Genomic DNA, 18971 nt, shown 5'->3' on the forward strand with positions numbered 1-18971 from the left:
ATCTGACATTTCAAAACTATTCATCATGTATTTTTTAAATTCTGCTACATAAGAGTTAGATGAACCAATATATATAATATCGTCAACATAGAGGCAAACCATTAGAATATTATGTTCATCTTCCTTCTTTAGATAAAGAGTAGGTTCATTATTACTCATTTTAAATCAATTTCGAAGAAAATAATAATCAATTTTATTGTGCTATGCCCTTGGAGCTTGTTTAAGCCCATAAAAAGCTTTTCTTAGCTTATACATCTTTTCTTCATGTCCTTTAACCAAAAAATCTTCAGGTTGAGCAACAAAAACCTCTTTGTGTAAATCTCCATTTAAAAACACAGATTTCACATCAAATTGATAAACAGGCCAACTCAAGTGAGTAGCTAAAACCAAGAAAGTTCTCAGAGTTTCGAATCTAGCAACTAGAGAAAAAATATCATCAAAATCAATACCTTATTGCTGTGAATATCCGTTTGCTATAAGCCATGCCTTATGCTTTTGGATACTTCCATCTACATTAAACTTTGTTTTAAACACCCATTTTAATCCAATAGCTTTCTTTTCTTTCAGTAGATTCATTAGCTCCCAAGTTTCATTCTTCTCAATTGACTTGATTTCCTCCTTCATTACTTTTCTTCATTCCTCTTTTTCAACTACTTCCTCAAAAGTTGTTGGATCTGAAATAAACAAAGTAAATGTCGAGTTATATATTTCTGTTAGTGATCTAAAATTTCTTGGAGGAGTTTCATCTAAGGAATCAGAATTTGAACTGCTATTGAGTGAGGTTAACGATGAACTTATTGGAGTAGGATCTGTTATTTGATTATGCGGAGTGTCTAGTTCTATTGGAATTTACATTTGTGTTCCACTTTTATTGGTCTCCCAATTTCAACTTGCCCTTTCATCAAACATAATATTTTTGTTAATAATAACTTTATCATTAACATGATTATATAATCGATATGCTTTGGATTGTAAGGAATAACCAATTAAAATATATTTTTCAGATTTTTCATCAAATTTGTGATAATTTTGTGAATTCACCAAAGTATAAGCAATACAACCAAAAATTGTTAGATGGCTAACACTTGGTTTCATACCATACTAAGCCTCAAAAGGAGTTTGATTCATAACAGCCTTTGTTGGTGAAATATTCAACAAATAAACTGCTGTTGCAACTGCTTCTGCCCAAAACTGATTTGGAAGATGTTTTCCTTTAAGCAAACTTTTTGCCATTTCAATGACAGTCCGATTCTTACGTTTAGCTACACCATTTTGCTTCGGTATATATTGTGCTGTCAATTCTCTACGAATATCATTTTTTTCATAAAAAAAATTAAACTCATTAGATAAAAATTCACCACATCTATCTGTCCGAAGTGTCTTTATGTGTCTACCACTTTGCCTTTCTACAAGTGCCTTGAATTTTTAAAAATTATCAAATATTTCATATTTCAGTTTTAGAAAATATACCAACTTATGCGACTATAGTTATCTATAAACAATAAAAAATATTGATTTCCACCAAATGATTTTATATTCATAGGTCCACATAAGTCAGCATGAATTAATCCAAGATAATTAGATGCTCTCCATGCTTTTCCAATAGGAAATTATTTTTTACTTTATTTACCATAAATGCATCATTCACATACATCAAGTGTATTAATCTTGGGTAATCTGAAAATCATTTCTTTTTTATTTAACAACCTTAAACCCTTAATGTTAAGGTGTCCAGGGAAGTCGCCCCAACTTAACCCTTTTCTTGAACTTCAAACATAGGAACAAGAAAAAGATATTAGAATGCAAAAACAAAGTGCCCCCAGCTGTGAGGAGGCTACAATCCAAAATGAGGTACAACAGTGTTGCTTTTTACCTTCTTTATCTGATGTTTACCATGAACATATTGTCGTGGAATTGTAAAGGAGCCCACAAATAGAGCGGGGCAGGCTGTTGAGATTTGATTCATAGTTATCTGGGTAGTTATCATGATATAGTAGTTATAGGTAGTTTCAATAACTACCTCGATCATGATTTTATAGTTATAGGGTGGTTTCAATAACTACCTTCATGATCTAATAGTTATAAGGTAGTTTCAATAACTACCTCACTCCCTATGTCACCCATGATTGAGGTAGTTATTGGAACCACTCTATAACTACTAGATCATGATAACTACCTAAATAACTATAAATCAAATCTCAACACTCCCCCTTGATTCATAGTTGCATACATCGATTTGCGACATGAAATAAACATGCTTTTGAATTGGAAGCGACTTGGTGAGGATATCCACAACTTGTTCATTTGTTCCACAATATTTCATTGTTATGGCTCCACTTGCTACAAGATCTCGGATGAAATGATAACGTATCTCTATATGCTTCGTTCTTTCATGAAATATTGGATTCTTCGTCATTGCAATTGTGGCTTTATTGTCACAAAATATTTCCGTTGCTTCTTTTTGTTCTTGATGAAGATCTTCAAGAAGCCTTCTAAGCCATATTGTTTGACAAGCTACTGATGTTACGGCTATATATTCTGCTTCCGATGTCGACAACGTAGTTATTGCTTGCTTTTTAGAACTCCAAGATATAGCTCCCAATCCGAGGCTAAAAATATTACCTGAAGTACTCTTTCGACCATCTAAAGCTCCTGCCCAATCACTATCAATGAAACCAAATAATTTACAATTAAAATTATGAGAATACCAAATATCATAATCTGTAGTTCCAGCAATATAACGCAGAATTCTTTTAACAGCTCCGAGATGATGTTTGCTTGGGCTATGAATAAACTTGGATACTACACCAACAGAGAATGCAATATCTAGTCGAGTATGAGTTAGATAAATCAAACCTCCAACCAAACTTCTGTAGTATCTTGCATTTGTCAGACTTGTACCATCTTCAAGTTTCAATTTCTCATTTACATTCATGGGTGTTGCTGTAGTTTTGCAATTAATCATGTTCGATTTTTTGAGTAGATCCATTGCATACTTTCTTTATGAAATAAAATTTTCATCTGATCTTTACTTCACTTCCAACCCAAGAAAATAGTGTAGTAGACCTACATCTGATATTTCAAAACTATTTATCATGAATTTTTTAAATTCTGCTATAGAAGAGTTAGATGAATCCATATATATAATATCGTCAACATAGAGGCAAACTATTAGAATATTATGTTCACCTTCCTTTTTTAATAAAGAGTAGGTCCATTATTACTCCTTTTAAATCTATTTAAAAAATAATAATAATTAATTTTACTGTACCATGCCCTTAGAACTTGTTTAAGCCCATAAAAAACTTTTCTTAGCTTATACACCTTTTCTTCATATCCTTTAACCAAAAATCCTTCAAGTTGAGCAACAAAACCTCTTCGTGTAAATCTCCATTTAAAAACGCAGATTTCACATCAAATTGATAAATAGGCCAACTCAAGTGAGCAACTAAAGCCAAGAAAGTTCTCACGGTTTCGAATTTAGCAACTGGAGAAAAAATATCATCAAAATCAATACCTTGTTGCTGTGAATATTCTTTTGCTACAAGCCGTGCCTTATGCTTTTGGATACTTCAATCTGCATTAAACTTTATTTTGAACACTCATTTTAATCCAATAGCTTTCTTTTCTTTCGGTAGATCCATTAGCTCCCAAGTTTCATTCTTCTCAATTGACTTGATTTCCTCCTTCATTACTTTTCTCCATTCCTCTTTTTCAACTACTTTCTCAAAAATTGTTGGATCTAAAATAAACAAAGCAAATGTTGAGTCATAAATTTCTATCAGTGATATGAAATTTCTTGGAGGAGTTTAAAATACTATTGGGTGAGGTTGATGATGAATTTGTTGGAGCAGGATATATCATTTGATTATGTGGTGTTTCTAGTTCTGTTGGAATCTACATTTGTGTTCCACCTTTATTGATCTTCCAATTCCAACTTACCCTTTCATTATATATAACATTTTTGTTAATAATAACTTTGCCACTAACAGGATTATATAATTGATATGCTTTGGATTGTAAGGAATAACCAATTAAAATATATTTTTTAAAATTTTCATCAAGTTTGTGATGATTTTATGAATTCACCAATGCATAAGCAATACAACAAAAATTTTTTAGATGGCTAACACTTGGTTTTATACCATACCAAGCCTCGAAAGGAGTTTGATTCATAACAACCTTTGTTGGTGAAATATTCAACAAATAAAATATTGTTGCAACTACTTCTGCCCAAAATTGATTTGGAAGATATTTTCCTTTAAGCAAACTTCTTGCCATTTTAATGATAATTCGATTCTTACGTTCAGCTACACCATTTTGCTTCGATGTATATGGTGCTATTAATTCTCTATTAATATCATTTTCTTCACAAAAAGAATTAAACTCATTAGATAAAAATTCACCACCTCTTTCTGTCCAAAGTGTCATTATGTGTCTACCACTTTGCCTCTCTACAAATGCCTTGAATTTTTAAAAATTATCAAATGTTTCAGATTTCAGTTTCAGAAAATATACCAACTCATGCAACTATAGTCATCCGTAAATAATAAAAAATATTGACTTCCACCAAATAATTTTGTATTCGTAGGTCCACATAAGTTAGCATGAATTAATTCAAGATAATTAGATGCTCTCTATGCTTTTCCAATAAGAAATTATTTTTTACTTTGTTTGCCATAAATGCATCATTCACATATATCAAATGTATTAATCTTGGGCAATCCGAAAATCATTTCTTTTTTATTTGACAACCTTAAACCCTTAATGTTAAGGTGTGCAGGGAAGTCACCCAAACTCAACCCTTTTCTTGAAGAACAAGAAAAAGAGATTAGAATGCAAAAACAAAGTGCCCCCCGCTGTGAGGAGGCTACAATCCAAAATGAGGCCCAACAGTGTTGCTTTCTACCTTCTTTATTTGATGTCTACCATGAACATATTATCGTGGAATTGTAGAGGTGCCTACAAACAAAGCGGGGCAGGTTATTGAGATTTGATTCATAGTTATCTAGGTAGTTATCATGATCTAGTAGTTATATGACGGTTTCAATAACTATCTCAATCATGATCTTATAGTTATAAGGTAATTTCAATAATTACCTCAATCATGCATGACATGGGGAGTGAGATAGTTACCACTAGGTCCTATAAATAGGACTATAGTTCATGAAGCAAGATATATAGAAAGTATGTGCATTTGAAAATATCTTCTAAGTATTCTTGTCAATCCTTCTGTTTTAAATACTGTAATAGTATTCTGTTTATGCCAGTATCACAGTTTCTCATAGGAATGAACTTTGGTCATTCCTTAGTAAACTGAATTTACACGATATTCCTTGGTTTTTATGCGGAGATTTAAACTGCATTGCTAGCCCCGATGACAAGTTGAGTGGTAAACCTTTCGTTGGTAACGCGTCAGTTCTCGGCTTTCAAAACTTCCCAGCCAACTCGGGTTTACAGGATCTTGGTTTCTGTGGTCCTCGTTTTACCTGGAGCGATAACGGATTTGGGGTTTCTTGCATTTCCGCCCGGTTGGATCGAGTTTTGGCTACAATGCATGGTTTTCCAATATTTATTATGCTGCTGTTTTCCATCTCCTGCGTGTTGAATCCCGATCACTCGCCCTTGCTTATTAAGATTTCTAAGGAGTTTGTCAAAAAGAGGGGCAGAAAACCTCACTGGCTGGGCTACCCCAGCCTTAATTTTGTTATCAAGGAGTCCTGGTTCTCTAGTTTTGACTCCTCTAACCCCATGAACCTTCTGCACAACAGCCTCACTCATCTCAGTTCCAAGCTTACCACTTGAGACCCACCAAGGTATGTGGGTTGCCTGGAGAAGAATCTTGAGGCTGTCTCCAAACAGATTAGTCTTATGGAGTCTAGTGAGAACCTTGGTAGTCTCCTTGAAAATTCCCAAAAAGCAGCTTAGAGGGCTGTATAATAGGCACATGACTCTTATAAAGTTCTTGCTAACTTAGATGGGAACTTGTCATCGTGCTCGACACTCGGTGATTAGTTAGTTTGTGAATTTGTGATTGTTCGTTTTGCCTTCTAAAGTTCTTATTGTTTCATTTCTCTTTTTCTCTTCTGTACTCAAAGTGTATGTTGAATTGCTTGTAAAACTTCTCTTTTCGTAAGACGTCGGGACTTGTTCGTCGCTCGCTATCGAACTAATCAACTTGCTCTTTTTTATAGGTCTTATAGGACCCGAGCGAGGTTGCAAATTGGTTGACCCTTTGCCGATGCATATCGTAAGGGCGCATCATGACTTAGGCAATCCCAGTTAAGTTCGAGAAGTTGATGCAAAGGTGCTTCACGACTTAGGCAACTCCAGCTAATTCCTTTGCTGCAAGGATGCCTCATGACTTATGTAATGCAAGCTAAGTCTATGATATTGTGGTATCAAAGCGGGCAAGTAATTCGAGCAAACAATAAAGAAACTTCACAATCTCGTCATGGCAAAGCATCGTGACGAATCAATACTGTATGATTGGTCTAGTGGTGAATGCCTTGAGGGGGAGAATAGGGGAAAGCATGTCTCTTCTTCAGCTGTTTCTCTACATAGTTTTTGTTCATTTGGAAGAACAATAGTGAAATCAAGTACAGCAACCGTCATTCTCTTCCCCTTACCATTTGGTTTAAAGTTGTGTCATCCTTCGAGAGCAATGATTCCCAACCCCAGCTGCCTGAGGACATCCCACCTCCAACATTCTCTCCGGAAGAGCAGGGAAGCAACACATCCCTAGATCATTCCTGCAATGTTTTTTGCGATGGATCATTCCTTACTTCTATGTCTGATGCAGGAACTGGCTGCTGTTCTGTGGACCAGCAGGGAACCACCATCTTTGAGTGCTCCAATGTTCACCAAGCTGCATGCGCGCTACAGGCTGAGATCTGGGCCATTTGGGAAAGACTGGTGAAAGCTGCCCATGACTGTTCCATGGAGTTTCAGAAACATTTGTGCCGATATTTCCCATCCGGCCAATAGGGTCAATGTTTTCAGAAACATTTCCCAACCTAATTTGTCAACATTACAGCTCGCAACCTTGCTAATAACCATGCAAGGCTTCTTCTTTTTTTTTCTCTCTTCAAATCTCAGAGGAGAGATCTGTATTTTTGGTGACATCAAACGTCCCAGTTAATTAATTGAAGTATCTGTTGTGTTTAGAAAAATGACGACTCGTGGGATCGAAGTCCCGACATGGTAAAGAGTTCCATTCCTGGCCACTCGCAACTTGCGTTGTTGGGTCGGAAGCGGACGCTGCCCGTAACCTATGACCCGATTCACCCCGCCAAGTAACGTTTCACGCTGGAGGACATAAATAAGCGAATCCGGCCGCCTTTTGGTACATCTGCTGCTCCTCCATAGACCGGTTAAGGGAGGAGGAGGAGGAGAGGGCGACGAGGAGTGCCGGAATGGAGGAAGATCTGCGGTCTCTGCTCCAAGATCTTGAATCTCTCAAGGGATGCGTCTCCGATCGCTATCGGATCGGTTCCATCGATGAGGTACCCATCTCCCTGTTTTCGATCTTCGCCGATCTCGATCTGATTTACTCCTCCTCTTGTCCTCGATTCTCGACTACGATTGCCATCCGATTCGGATCACTTGTGCTGATTGGGAAGGGGAACCTCGATTGCTCGCCACCGCGAAGCCCCTCTTTGCTTTGTTTTGCTTTTACCAACTGATTTGGGTTCTTGTTTCTGTTGTTTTAGATGAAACAGCGAGTGGTTAGTATTGTGAACCTAACGAAGTCGGGGGCGACGCGACGATCCAAAGTGAAGGTCTGTATCGTATGTGAGCCATGTGCTGAAAAGAAGTTTGTCTTTGACGTCGTTAATCTCATTTTGCTGGGGTGATTGTACGCAGGACATGAGCGCTGAGGTTGTGGATAGCAACCCCTACAGTAGGCTGATGGCGCTTCAGCGAATGGGTATCGTGCAGAACTACGAAAGGATACGAGATTTCTCTGTTGCGATAGTAGTGCGTGCTCCTGCTGTCATTGCCTTTTCATATTTATCTTGCTTTTTGGTTGAAATTAACTTTAACCGATAGTGATGCCCTTCTAGACCCATTTGGGAATAATTATCATAACTTTGCTGTCTACTGAAAGTATAGAGTGGACTGTAGATCTATCTTTCGTGACTTTGCCAAGATTGAAATTTCTTCAGAAGCTTTATACTCAGAGATTGATCTAAACATTATATAAGTGGTGGATAAGAGTGGAAAAAAAGGATGTTGTACTCGTATCAATGTTTTATTACCCAGTTGTAAACCTTTCTCCTAATGTGATTTTACAATGCAAGAGTAAAATCCTCACTTTTATATCTCTAGCCATCTCAACATTGTAAGAGATTCATCTCGCTTAATGCTGGAGCTTTGTGCATTGGATTTTTCCTGTCTTGCTTTTGTTATAGGATTCTTCGGAATGCAAGATGTTGGTGAAATTCATTCCCCTAAACTCATATAAAATGATTAGTAAATAATATTGCTTAGTTCATCATGGTCTAACTGGCTTTTAGGAACTTCAATTGGGCTGATAATTTAATGCATTGGAGTAAGTAATAGTCCGCCCCATGGTAAGGTGAATACTAGGAGTGAAATTTTTGAAGAACCTTGTTGGATTTTGGTAATGCTTGCTTCAAAACATCATGTTTCAGGCAATTATCAGTTTTCAACATAGAAACTGAAGAATAAACATCAATAGGTTGCAATTATTGCCTATTGAAAATAACCTTATCTACCTAGTTACAAGAATTAAATACCATCAGTCAGCCAATGATTGTGATGAAGGTTTATATATATGGTTGCATCATTTAAGCAAAGACTGTAAAATTTCTAAAATCTCTAGCACCCGTGGACTTCAAAGTTTGGTGGTGGAGAAAACATAATTGCCTTTGAATAAAGATGGTTTAGAAGAGAATTAGAGAGATGTTTGGCTGTCAAGATCTTTCTTGTAAATGTAAATTCTAATATTTAATTAGCTTCTTTGCAGGTTGTTGTCATTTTGATCTTACTATTATGTTCTTTTGTAATTTTTTAACAGATATTGTAAAATTTTCATAATTGAACTTCATGCCATTTTTGGCTTCATTCTTTTATTGCTACAGGGCATAGGTGGTGTAGGTAGTGTCGCTGCAGAGATGCTCACAAGGTGCGGGATTGGTCGCCTCTTGTTGTATGACTATGACACTGTAGAGTTGGCAAACATGAATAGGCTATTCTTCCGTCCTGATCAGGCATGCTAATTCTTTATCAATTGCATCTCAGCCCTTTTCCAATATGCTGAGGTTGTAATTTTTAGAGTATCTGTAATCGTTTATGGTTATTTGGAGTATTTATGGATAACCACCTGTTCAGTGTACTTGCAAATTTGGAGGATACTTCTTCCTTAGAATTTAGATAACACAAGAATGCTTATTCTTCTTGCTGACCCAATTTTTCTAAAATTGACAGGTAGGCATGACCAAGACAGATGCTGCTGTTCAGACCCTGTCAGATATCAATCCAGATGTTGTTTTGGAAGTAAGCAAAAACATACAATAGTTACTCTCTGAGCACCGTTTTGATGTTTTTTTCATGTTTCGGAAGTCACAAAGAGTATTTCTTGTTTCCTTGTCATGCTCCCTTGCTCTACTGAAGAATTTTATACCTATTCTCATACTATTGAAAATTCTTAAATTTGTTAAAAGAAAGATACCTGGTAATTTGTCAACATGCTCATAGAGTTATACTCACAATTCCTATCAAAATTGGACATGGATCTCAGTACCTGATTATGTAAGAAGCAACATGGCAAGGATTTTTTATCTTATCAAATCCTAATTCTACTAGTTATTTCCATTCATTTCATCTCTAGAATAAATATAAATGCACATGATTTTTTCTCATTAATTTTGATTTTCTGATCTCATTATGGTTTCTTTTCTTTTGTGTTCATTGAGTAGTTAATTGTAGTCACTTGGTAATTAACTACTAGTCAAAAGTAAAATTATACAGAACATCTGCAATATGCCCGTGGATCTGATTACTGTCTGATTTTCTTTTACTATTATACCTTTTTTTATATAGTTAAGAGAGTTTGATCAGTGATTTGCTCTTTTCTTGTTATTAGAGCTATTCATTAAACATCACGACTGTCAAAGGATTTGAGGTTTTCATGGAGAGCCTTAAAAGACGATTCTCTCAGAAAAGTGGACAAAACAGTGGAGTTGATCTTGTTTTGAGCTGTGTTGATAACTATGAGGCTCGTATGGTTGTGAATCAGGTGGGATACCTCTTATTTTCTTATTACTTTCTACAAGGTTTTAATTTTCCTAGAATATAAATTGCTATTTCAATGATATAAATTTTCTTACCTATCAATTAAGTACTATTGGAATTTTCTTCATCTGATATATCTCTGTTTTTCAGGCATGTAATGAACTGGGGCAGACATGGATGGAATCTGGTAAATTCTTATTATTCTTTTTAAGTTTCAATTACTCAATACTATCCTCTCTCTCTACACTAGGAAATGTTTGTGGTGGCTGTGTTATACTATGTTCTTTATGTAGGAACAGTACATTGTTTTTCATAGACGGATAATTTAGCAAAAGTAAAGCTGGTTCTATTTACATTGTCTCACATGCAACTCTGACAATGACCATCCTGTGCCTCAAGGCTTTCATTTACCTTTTCACTCCATTGCCTTTGCAACAAAGTGATAATCCAACAAAATACTAAAATGTACTGTGGTTCAGTTTTTTCCTAGTTTTGTAGTCTTTAGGATGTAGGTGGTTGCAATTAAAGGAGCAATCTATTCCCTAATCACTGGGTACCCTTAACGGAATTTTATTTGTCAATATGTTATGTTAGTTAACATTGACAACCTTACAACTTGGTTTAGCCTTGAATGTTGCATTGGCAGTGGCTTAGAATGGACAGAATATTAGCTGAAATTAGATTTGTAATCATACTTGTTTTGAAAAGATACAATTACAAAGTATACATCTGATGGATATGATTTGAACTTACATGTTTCTTTTTCCTTGAAGGAATGAAAAAAATATATTAACTAAGCTTTATGAATATAGATTGGGTAACTTACAAACGAATAATTTAGGAACTAGCTCATCAATGACATTTATATTAAAAAATTGGAGGATGAGAATACACAGGTAAATTTGGCCAAATAATATGCTTTCCTTATATTTACCGGGTGATTTGGTAGGAGATCTAGATACTGGTAAGATTTTAACCAATGTCCATATCCATATGTGGAAGACTTCAAATTGCAAAATTCAGACATGAATATGAATGTTCCAAAGTTACACATTCATGTAATAATATCCGATTCCAATTACTTTCACTTTTGCTTTTAAGTGCCCTGGTTTGTGCTTTCTAGAATTTGGTAGCTCCATCTTCTGCTAATGCAGTTGTATGTATCTTTGTCATCTATCCTTTGTGTTGAGCATTCATTTTCACTAGATTCTTTAAGGTAATGAAACTGGGTTTTGGGAACTAGTGAGCCAATTGCTCATTCAGAATGTTAGCATTAAAGTAATTCTTGTTCCTTCAATTATTTTCCCCTTTCAAGTGTTTGGGTCAAAAGATATTTTATCGTTTTTTATTAGAAGTTTAGATGAATGTCTTATTTTAGATATGGGAAACGGAATGATCTAAATTGAAATATCCATGGCAGGTGTATCTGAAGATGCTGTTTCAGGTCATATACAATTACTAGTTCCTGGAGAAACTGCTTGTTTTGCATGTGCACCTCCATTGGTATGTTTAGATGCAAGATTGAAGAATCATATCTGATATTATTTTATTTGGTATTAATATTTTGAGATAAAATTTCTTTTTTTTTATTGGTAACTTCAGCGAATAATTAATATTTGAAATTAAGTAGTTTCATTTTTTTAAATACTCTAGTTAAAATTGCATCACATGCTTTCTTTATATTGTTAGCACCAACTTTCCATTTAGCAATGGTGCTCTTGTTCAATTAGACCATGGGATGGAACACGCGATATATCAGGATTCCTTGTAGAGAACAATGGTGAGAATCACAAAAGAAGAGTTTGCTGTCAGGACCACCCAACAAAATTAACCAACATAGGCACTAGTAACTTTGTCCTTGAACATCCAACATAGACACTAATAATCAAGGTACGCAATACCGTACCATACCGGTGTTTCGAGGTTGGCTCGGTATGGTACGGTACCGGTGTACCGAATAATTTTATATTTTTTTTTCGTTACTACAGCACTGTAGCACTGTAGTAGTATTGGCGGTCCGTGTATCGGTATGCCGTCGGATCGGTACGTATCACCCGTACCGGGCGGTATCATTCGGTACTGCATAACATGCTAGTAACTTCTCTTTGAACATCCAACATAGGCACTAATGAGTTTCTGTTTGCATATTCTATCAATCAAATATCTTTGGGTGTCTTGTCTTTGAAATTTTGTACATCAACATATTTGACATGTCAAATGTCTTTGAAATTTTAAAGGACAACAAATTTGAATTTTTGACTGGGGCTTTGTCTCATGTTGAAAAGGACTGGACAAAGCATATATTGCTTTCTTTTATACTTTTTCACACAATGAAAGAATTAAAAGAATAATTCCATATTATGTACCCTATGGCTGTTCCATGTGCACAATGCTATATCTATGCTAATCCTTTGGTTGGGTCTTTTTGGAAGTTTAAGAGGTCATGACATGGTTATCATATGATAACAAAAGTCATCGTTCAGGAAATGTAAACTCCTTGCGACAAGAGAGCTATCATGTTCCATGTCTCTTCTTATTAGCAATATGGTCACTTTACAGAGTCTCTTGAGAACTATAGTCTTATGAGTTATGAGATTATCAGACTCCGAAAGAAATTTCAGAAACTGCCCAGCATGGAACTGCAGTTCTTAATTGTGTATTCTTCACATCAAGGTCTGTCATACCGAATCGTACCACCCGGTATGGGCGGTACGTACCGGTCCAACAGGCCAACGGTACGCGGACCGCTCGGTACCGGTCTGCACTGTAGCAGTGCACTGTAGCAGTACAGTGTACTGTTGCAGTAGAAATACAGTGCACCAGTACACGGTAGCAAAATACTGTAGTAGTGCTACAGTGCTCGGTGCACCTGGGTGTACCGCTTGGTACACCGTACCGTACCGGTACCGAGCCTAGGTCGAAATACTGGTACGGTACGGTATTGCGAACCTTGCTTCACATATAGCTAATTATAAGGAATTCAGGGAATTTGTTATTTTGACTAATAGGGTTCATATTTCACCACATGGCATCAAGACCATGGTAGAAACAAAGGTCATTCCGAATTTGTTGATTTTGTGTTGGGAGTACACATTTTAATCCATGGCAGAATTTGGTTATGCTAGTTCTCTCAGTTGTTATTACCAATTTGAGTCCATATCTGATGGTTTATAATTATGTTTTAGCAGCAAAAAACTTGGCAGATATGAGACCACTCCCTATTTCATTCAGTCCAAGTGACAATCCTTGGATATTATTATTGCATTATCCTTCTTATTATTAGATTGGATGTTCTTTCAAATTCATGCTATCAAAGAATGCTTGCATGCAATTTATGATGACATAGTACAGTTAGATTAGTTAATAAGTTTTTCAACGACTTTGCCTCAAAAAAAGGGTTTTGACAACTCTGGCAATGTATGCTACCATTCTATTGGTTACTTGAAAGTTTTATAATATGAGTGATTTAGTTGCATAGACTTGCGATAATTATAGCGAATACTTCTGTGGAGCAGAAATTAGAGGCCGTAGAAGATATATGTATACTACTAACAAAATTATCTCTATTGATCAAACTCCACAAGCTGAGTTTTGGTTTTTTTTTTTGGTAATGGGGAGAAAAAAGAATCTCTTCAAGTTCTATAACATATGGGTTATATGATTAAACAATTATGTGGTCATGCTAATATATTTTGTAGACTTATAATTAGATGTAATTTTTGTGCTTACAAGGAACAGGAATGTAAATTCCCATTAGGAAATCTATATCTAATATTTTCTTTTTCTTCCAATTGCTGCCAGGAATTTTGGTACATTTGCTATTTCTATCTTTTACCGATGATAATATCATAAGTACCTTGTCGTGGGAACACACGGAAGCATTATAATTCACACATTGAACATTCATGCCATTATTAATGTTCAACTAATTTTTTTAGCAATGTGTTAATCATGTCAGTGTTATCGCTGCCAGCTGCTTGAAGTATACCGTATTAGTAGTTGTACACCATTTGATGTTTTTAGTATTATGCATGAGTAGGATAAGGTTCTTTGTAGGTGGTAGCATCTGGAGTGGATGAGCGGACACTCAAGCGTGAAGGTGTATGTGCTGCATCTTTACCCACAACCATGGTAAGGAGTTATTTCTGTTTTAATACTGTAGTTACTCTTTTTTTTTTGGGAAAGAACTGCTGACACTGACATCATTTGTTGTCATTGATGCTGCCTGGGCAATTTGGTTACTCAACCATCTAGTTGTGTGTGGCTTTTTAAACACCTGGATGGGTCCTAAAAGCTAATTAGTTCCTAAAACTCCCTTATTTGTTACAGATTATTATTAGCTAAGAGGAAGAGAATTTGGCTTAGAAAAAAGAAGACAGTGTCTATCATTTTTAGTGATGCAAGATGATTAGTTCTTTATAACAATTTAAAGCAGAAAATATTTATCTATGAATAATAATAAGTTTATTTATTAATTTTATTATTATTTTTCGGCTATGACACATACCATTGATATTAATTGTCATGTTATTTTTTATTCTACTTTTATTTATGTAATTACTTCTAATGTTTCTTCTGCCAAACACCTGTGAGGGGGACACTAAAGTGAAGTTTTATCAAATCTTAGAGTTATAATTAGAATATTAAAAATGAAACAATGAATGTTAAGAAATCCATATCACACAAGCTTAATTGGAAAGTTAGTGTAGGAGATCTGTGTATGATTGCATCTCTTTTCGTCTTGAAAATTTTTTAATTACTAAAGATTTTGCACTTCCATCTTTCTATATGTGCATGAATTTATATTATTTTTGATGCTATGTTTTCCATTTGATGTCTAGGCCTTGTGCCGAAGACTTTCTAGGGGTTGTCATCTATGAAGACATTGGAGTTTTTATACTAAAACTAATAGGAGAATTGGTTATGGTGTCAGAAAGAAATTATCAAAAGTGTCAGTGTGCTTCTGGGCTGTGATTCAATCAGGCAGTCTCCCTCTAGGGGTAAGATTGTGTATAATGACCCTCCCTAGACTCTGAAAATGGCAGGAGCAGCATATTTGTTTGGTCATCCTTTTTGTCAAAATGCTTCTAGACATCAGTTATCCTCCAAGAGAAAAGTTTTTCGATTACATCCTTCAGAACAGGAACCATCAATTTGTTTGTGCTTTCCAAAAAAATCCTCCTATTCCTTTTTTTTCCCTAGTTCGTCTTCTAAGTAACCAACCTAGCCATGTCTCCAAGTTATCCTGATTCCCCTCCATGCAGTTCACTCCAATTTGCATTTTGTTGGATGTCAATTAACATGCAAATGAGCTTGAATAATTCTTGAAACCTTTTCTTGCTAACTCCCAGGACCATTAATTGGCTAATGTGAACATCCCAAAAGATACAGAATGCATTTCCACCTTTTTGTATGAGAAGTTTTCTTAAGTTCTTGAGAAGCTCCAAGGAGATTTTGAGATAGGATGGAGTGCATCTCCCAACTCAAGCAACTTATAATAAAAACATAGAACTGTCCTGCAGTCCATATCTGGTTGGCCTTGTTTTCATCAACTCAAAAAGAAACTTAAGTCAGTAGTTGGTTTGATCAATTACATTGTTGAACATATTGTGACACAGAGACCAAAATATGTGTACATTATTTCATGGTAAAGGGAGGCCTCTTCAAATACTGTTGCCATGGAGATTATAGTATTTATGTTAAGGAGAGGCCTCCTTCTCATCTGTCTTTTTGATGCACATTGTTTAAAGGTCTTAAGAGTTAATAATGATCCTTTTGAGTACAGTGTTTTTCCATTCTCTCCTGTCATTTAGTCTTGCATTGCTACTTAACATGTGCTTTGCAATTTGCTGGTCTTTGATGTGTTATTTTTATGTATCACAACTTCATATTCGTGGTTGAGTCCTTATATCAAGTGACAAATCTTCAGGGGGTAGTTGCTGGTCTTCTTGTTCAGAATGCTCTTAAGTACTTATTGAAGTTTGGGCATGTTTCTCCTTATTTGGTAAGTTTCTTTTGCTGTAAAACATTCAGATAAAAATTTTCTTCCCCTCCTGGAACATGTAATTTTATGTTAGCACTAGATATATGGACTTAAATCTCTTGGTCTAGTACTCATATGGTGCATAACCTCGTTCTCTTCACACTATCTGCAGTAGTTGGTTGTAATTTCATCATCAATCAGCAGATGACTTTTATAATAATTTTCATGATATCAGCCATTTCTTTTACCTGACTGCTTCTTTTCTTATTATGTTTATATCTTTCCTTATGAAGGGATATAATTCACTTAAAGATTTTTTTCCAACCATGGAAATGAGGCCAAATCCACAGTGCTCAAACAATGCCTGCATTGAACGACAGGTTAGTTCTTTAAAGGTTCTAGCACATTTTAATTTAGAGAACATATTTTATCTGATAGATTATGCATCTTGAATCATTGCTGAAGAAACATACAATGTACAGAAGGAGTACCTCCAGACAAAACCTGCTAGAGATGCTGCAGCTAAGGCAAAGCTGGAAGCCGAATCTTCCAAAAACGAAGGCCCACTTCACATGGATAACGAGTGGAATATAAGGTGCCTAAATTTCACATGAATTAAGACTAGCTTATTGATTTAATTGTATTATCCAGATTGATTACGATGTTGGAATGAGATAACGGAAGTTTTTCATTTTTCTACATATAATTAGCATAATGACCTGATGCACATGAAATGACAAACACATTCATCAAGCTGTCCACCATATTCATTTAGATTAGGCAGCTAGATATTTAGATGCTGTTTGATCACCCGGGTGGCAATTAATTCACTTGTTTTAGTGGGATTTTGAAACATTATGAAGGGTCACCATCTGATAATTAGTTGACGGGCTTAAATATGTGTCCCCATTACCATCTAATTTATGAAATATCTGTACTTCTCTCCCTAGTCCTATTAGCACCTCAACTTCCAGTGACAGTGACAGGATGACCTAAAATAGGTGGCCCAATAAAGTGCAGATTTTTTTCTTTATTTTTGTTTTTCTTCAGCACATTTTATGTTTCATTCACTCATGATTATGAAGGCAGTAATTGCTGCTAAAGCCCAGCATATCTTTCTTTAGCATTGAACACAGTTGTTGTTGCAGCGATATCGTTGGCATTGCTTGAGGTGGTTAAATGACCTTAATCACTAGGTGGCTGTCTAGATTATCGCCCAATGCCTATATGAATCTAGGTCATGTGTTTGACACCTGCAGCTTTCTACGACATATGTTCTACTTAACTTTTAGCTCCAAAATCAATAAAGCCTAGATCCCAGAGGAAGTTTTGATGACCGACCTAGTAGATGAGAAGGTTAATTTTATGCGATAGTCATTGCTGAAAGGATGCTAAAGAAAATAGCATTATATAGCTCTTACTGTTACTCATAAAAAATGCTGCTAGAGTTGATGAGAATTTTTTTTGGTGTCATCATGTTGTGCAATTCTGGTCAAGGCACCCAATTTAGATAACAGTATCTTCTGCTCTAGTAGTTTGCATGTGTATAGAGCTAGTTAAACTGGTTGATCTTAATTAATGGGTTACACATTTTAAAATCTACATGCTGGACAACATATGGTGAAATGTTGTGTTTTGTGTGTTATTTCTTTTAATACTTCAAGCTACTTTTCTGTCTTGGTGAGTCACTTGGAACAATTATAGACTTGTAATGTTATCCTCCATAGAGCTTTATGTTGGAATAATATACATTAAGTGAACTTTGAAATGTTGGAACTTATGACTTGTTTTGTTTTGTTGGATCTTTTCGTCATACTAGTTTCTTCAGTATGAGCTTTCATATTGATATAATTCTATGAACATGTTTTTAGAGTTACTTTTTGTTTGTACAGTGTTGTTGATGATAGCGAGATGGATACCCTAAATAGTTGTGGTGTTTCAGGTTATCTTCTCCCACCAAATCTGTGTTCCTTTAATATTTCACTTTGCTTAGTGTTTTTTCCTCATTCCTGTCCCTCATAAATGGTGCACAGGTGCTCTACCGGAGGGCCTCATCCATGAGCTCCCTACTGCTGAAAAGTATCATGAATCACTAGCTACAGAAGAAAAAACAGTTGAGGATGATCTCGAGGAACTCCAGCGACAGCTTGATGCCCTTAACGCATCTTAACTTTTTCCAGAAACCAACAAGATCCTCATTCTTCTTTTATAGGTTTTTTTTTTCCCCCTCTAGAGGTAATGAGATTTTACTTGATGTCAGTTACTTTGGTCCAGCTACCATGGAAAAATAGAGAGAGACTAGATTTCATCTAACTACTCAGCAGCTTCATTATTGAAGCACTTACTAGGGCTGTATCTGATCATTGTTGTGCTTAAAATTATTTGCTTGGGGACCTGCAAGAACATCAAAAGACTTTGGAGAAGGTAGATCTGTCCATTTATCAACAAATTTCATGGACATGCTCTTCTCCATGTTTCTGTTTGAACTACTAGAAGTATAGCAGATGCTAGTCTTTTCAAGTTGCTAACTCTCCAACAGTCTACTGGATCTTTTTTCTTTGGATTTAGTAAAATTGGTGCAGTTACATGGAATTTATATGTATTGCCATTTTCTTAGTCCCTCTGCATAAACAGGGAGAAAACTAGCAACAGTCAATCTTGAGTTCTCTAAGCTTCATGACTGACTCAAGTTCAAGAGAGAATTCAGAACACACCAATCTCATCTGTA

General features: G+C 35.6%; 1 protein-coding gene across 1 annotated transcript; it reads left to right on the plus strand.

The window, feature by feature from the left end:
- The first annotated feature begins 7335 nt into the window (after positions 1-7335).
- On the plus strand, positions 7336-18763 carry LOC135587800 (ubiquitin-like modifier-activating enzyme 5). The gene is made up of 14 exons (XM_065079577.1): positions 7336-7505; positions 7713-7781; positions 7867-7980; positions 9108-9236; positions 9454-9522; positions 10112-10264; positions 10411-10447; positions 11681-11763; positions 14317-14391; positions 16190-16264; positions 16537-16623; positions 16726-16838; positions 18136-18185; positions 18277-18763. The coding sequence occupies exons 1-14, from the start codon at positions 7416-7418 to the stop codon at positions 18411-18413; spliced, it is 1281 nt and encodes a 426-aa protein (XP_064935649.1). The 5' UTR covers positions 7336-7415; the 3' UTR covers positions 18414-18763.
- The last annotated feature ends 208 nt before the right edge of the window (positions 18764-18971 follow it).

The sequence above is a fragment of the Musa acuminata genome, chromosome BXJ1-8 (genome assembly GCF_036884655.1).
Source record: "Musa acuminata AAA Group cultivar baxijiao chromosome BXJ1-8, Cavendish_Baxijiao_AAA, whole genome shotgun sequence".
In the NCBI taxonomy this organism is placed as follows: domain Eukaryota; kingdom Viridiplantae; phylum Streptophyta; class Magnoliopsida; order Zingiberales; family Musaceae; genus Musa; species Musa acuminata.

Excerpts from the sequence above, each read along its gene's own strand:
- LOC135587800 (XM_065079577.1), top strand. The coding sequence starts at position 7,416 with ATGGAGGAAGATCTGCGGTCTCTGCTCCAAGATCTTGAATCTCTCAAG. Across the intron at positions 11,764-14,316 it reads TTGCATGTGCACCTCCATTG|GTGGTAGCATCTGGAGTGGA; the intron begins GTATGTTTAGAT and ends GGTTCTTTGTAG. Across the intron at positions 16,839-18,135 it reads GATAACGAGTGGAATATAAG|TGTTGTTGATGATAGCGAGA; the intron begins GTGCCTAAATTT and ends TTGTTTGTACAG.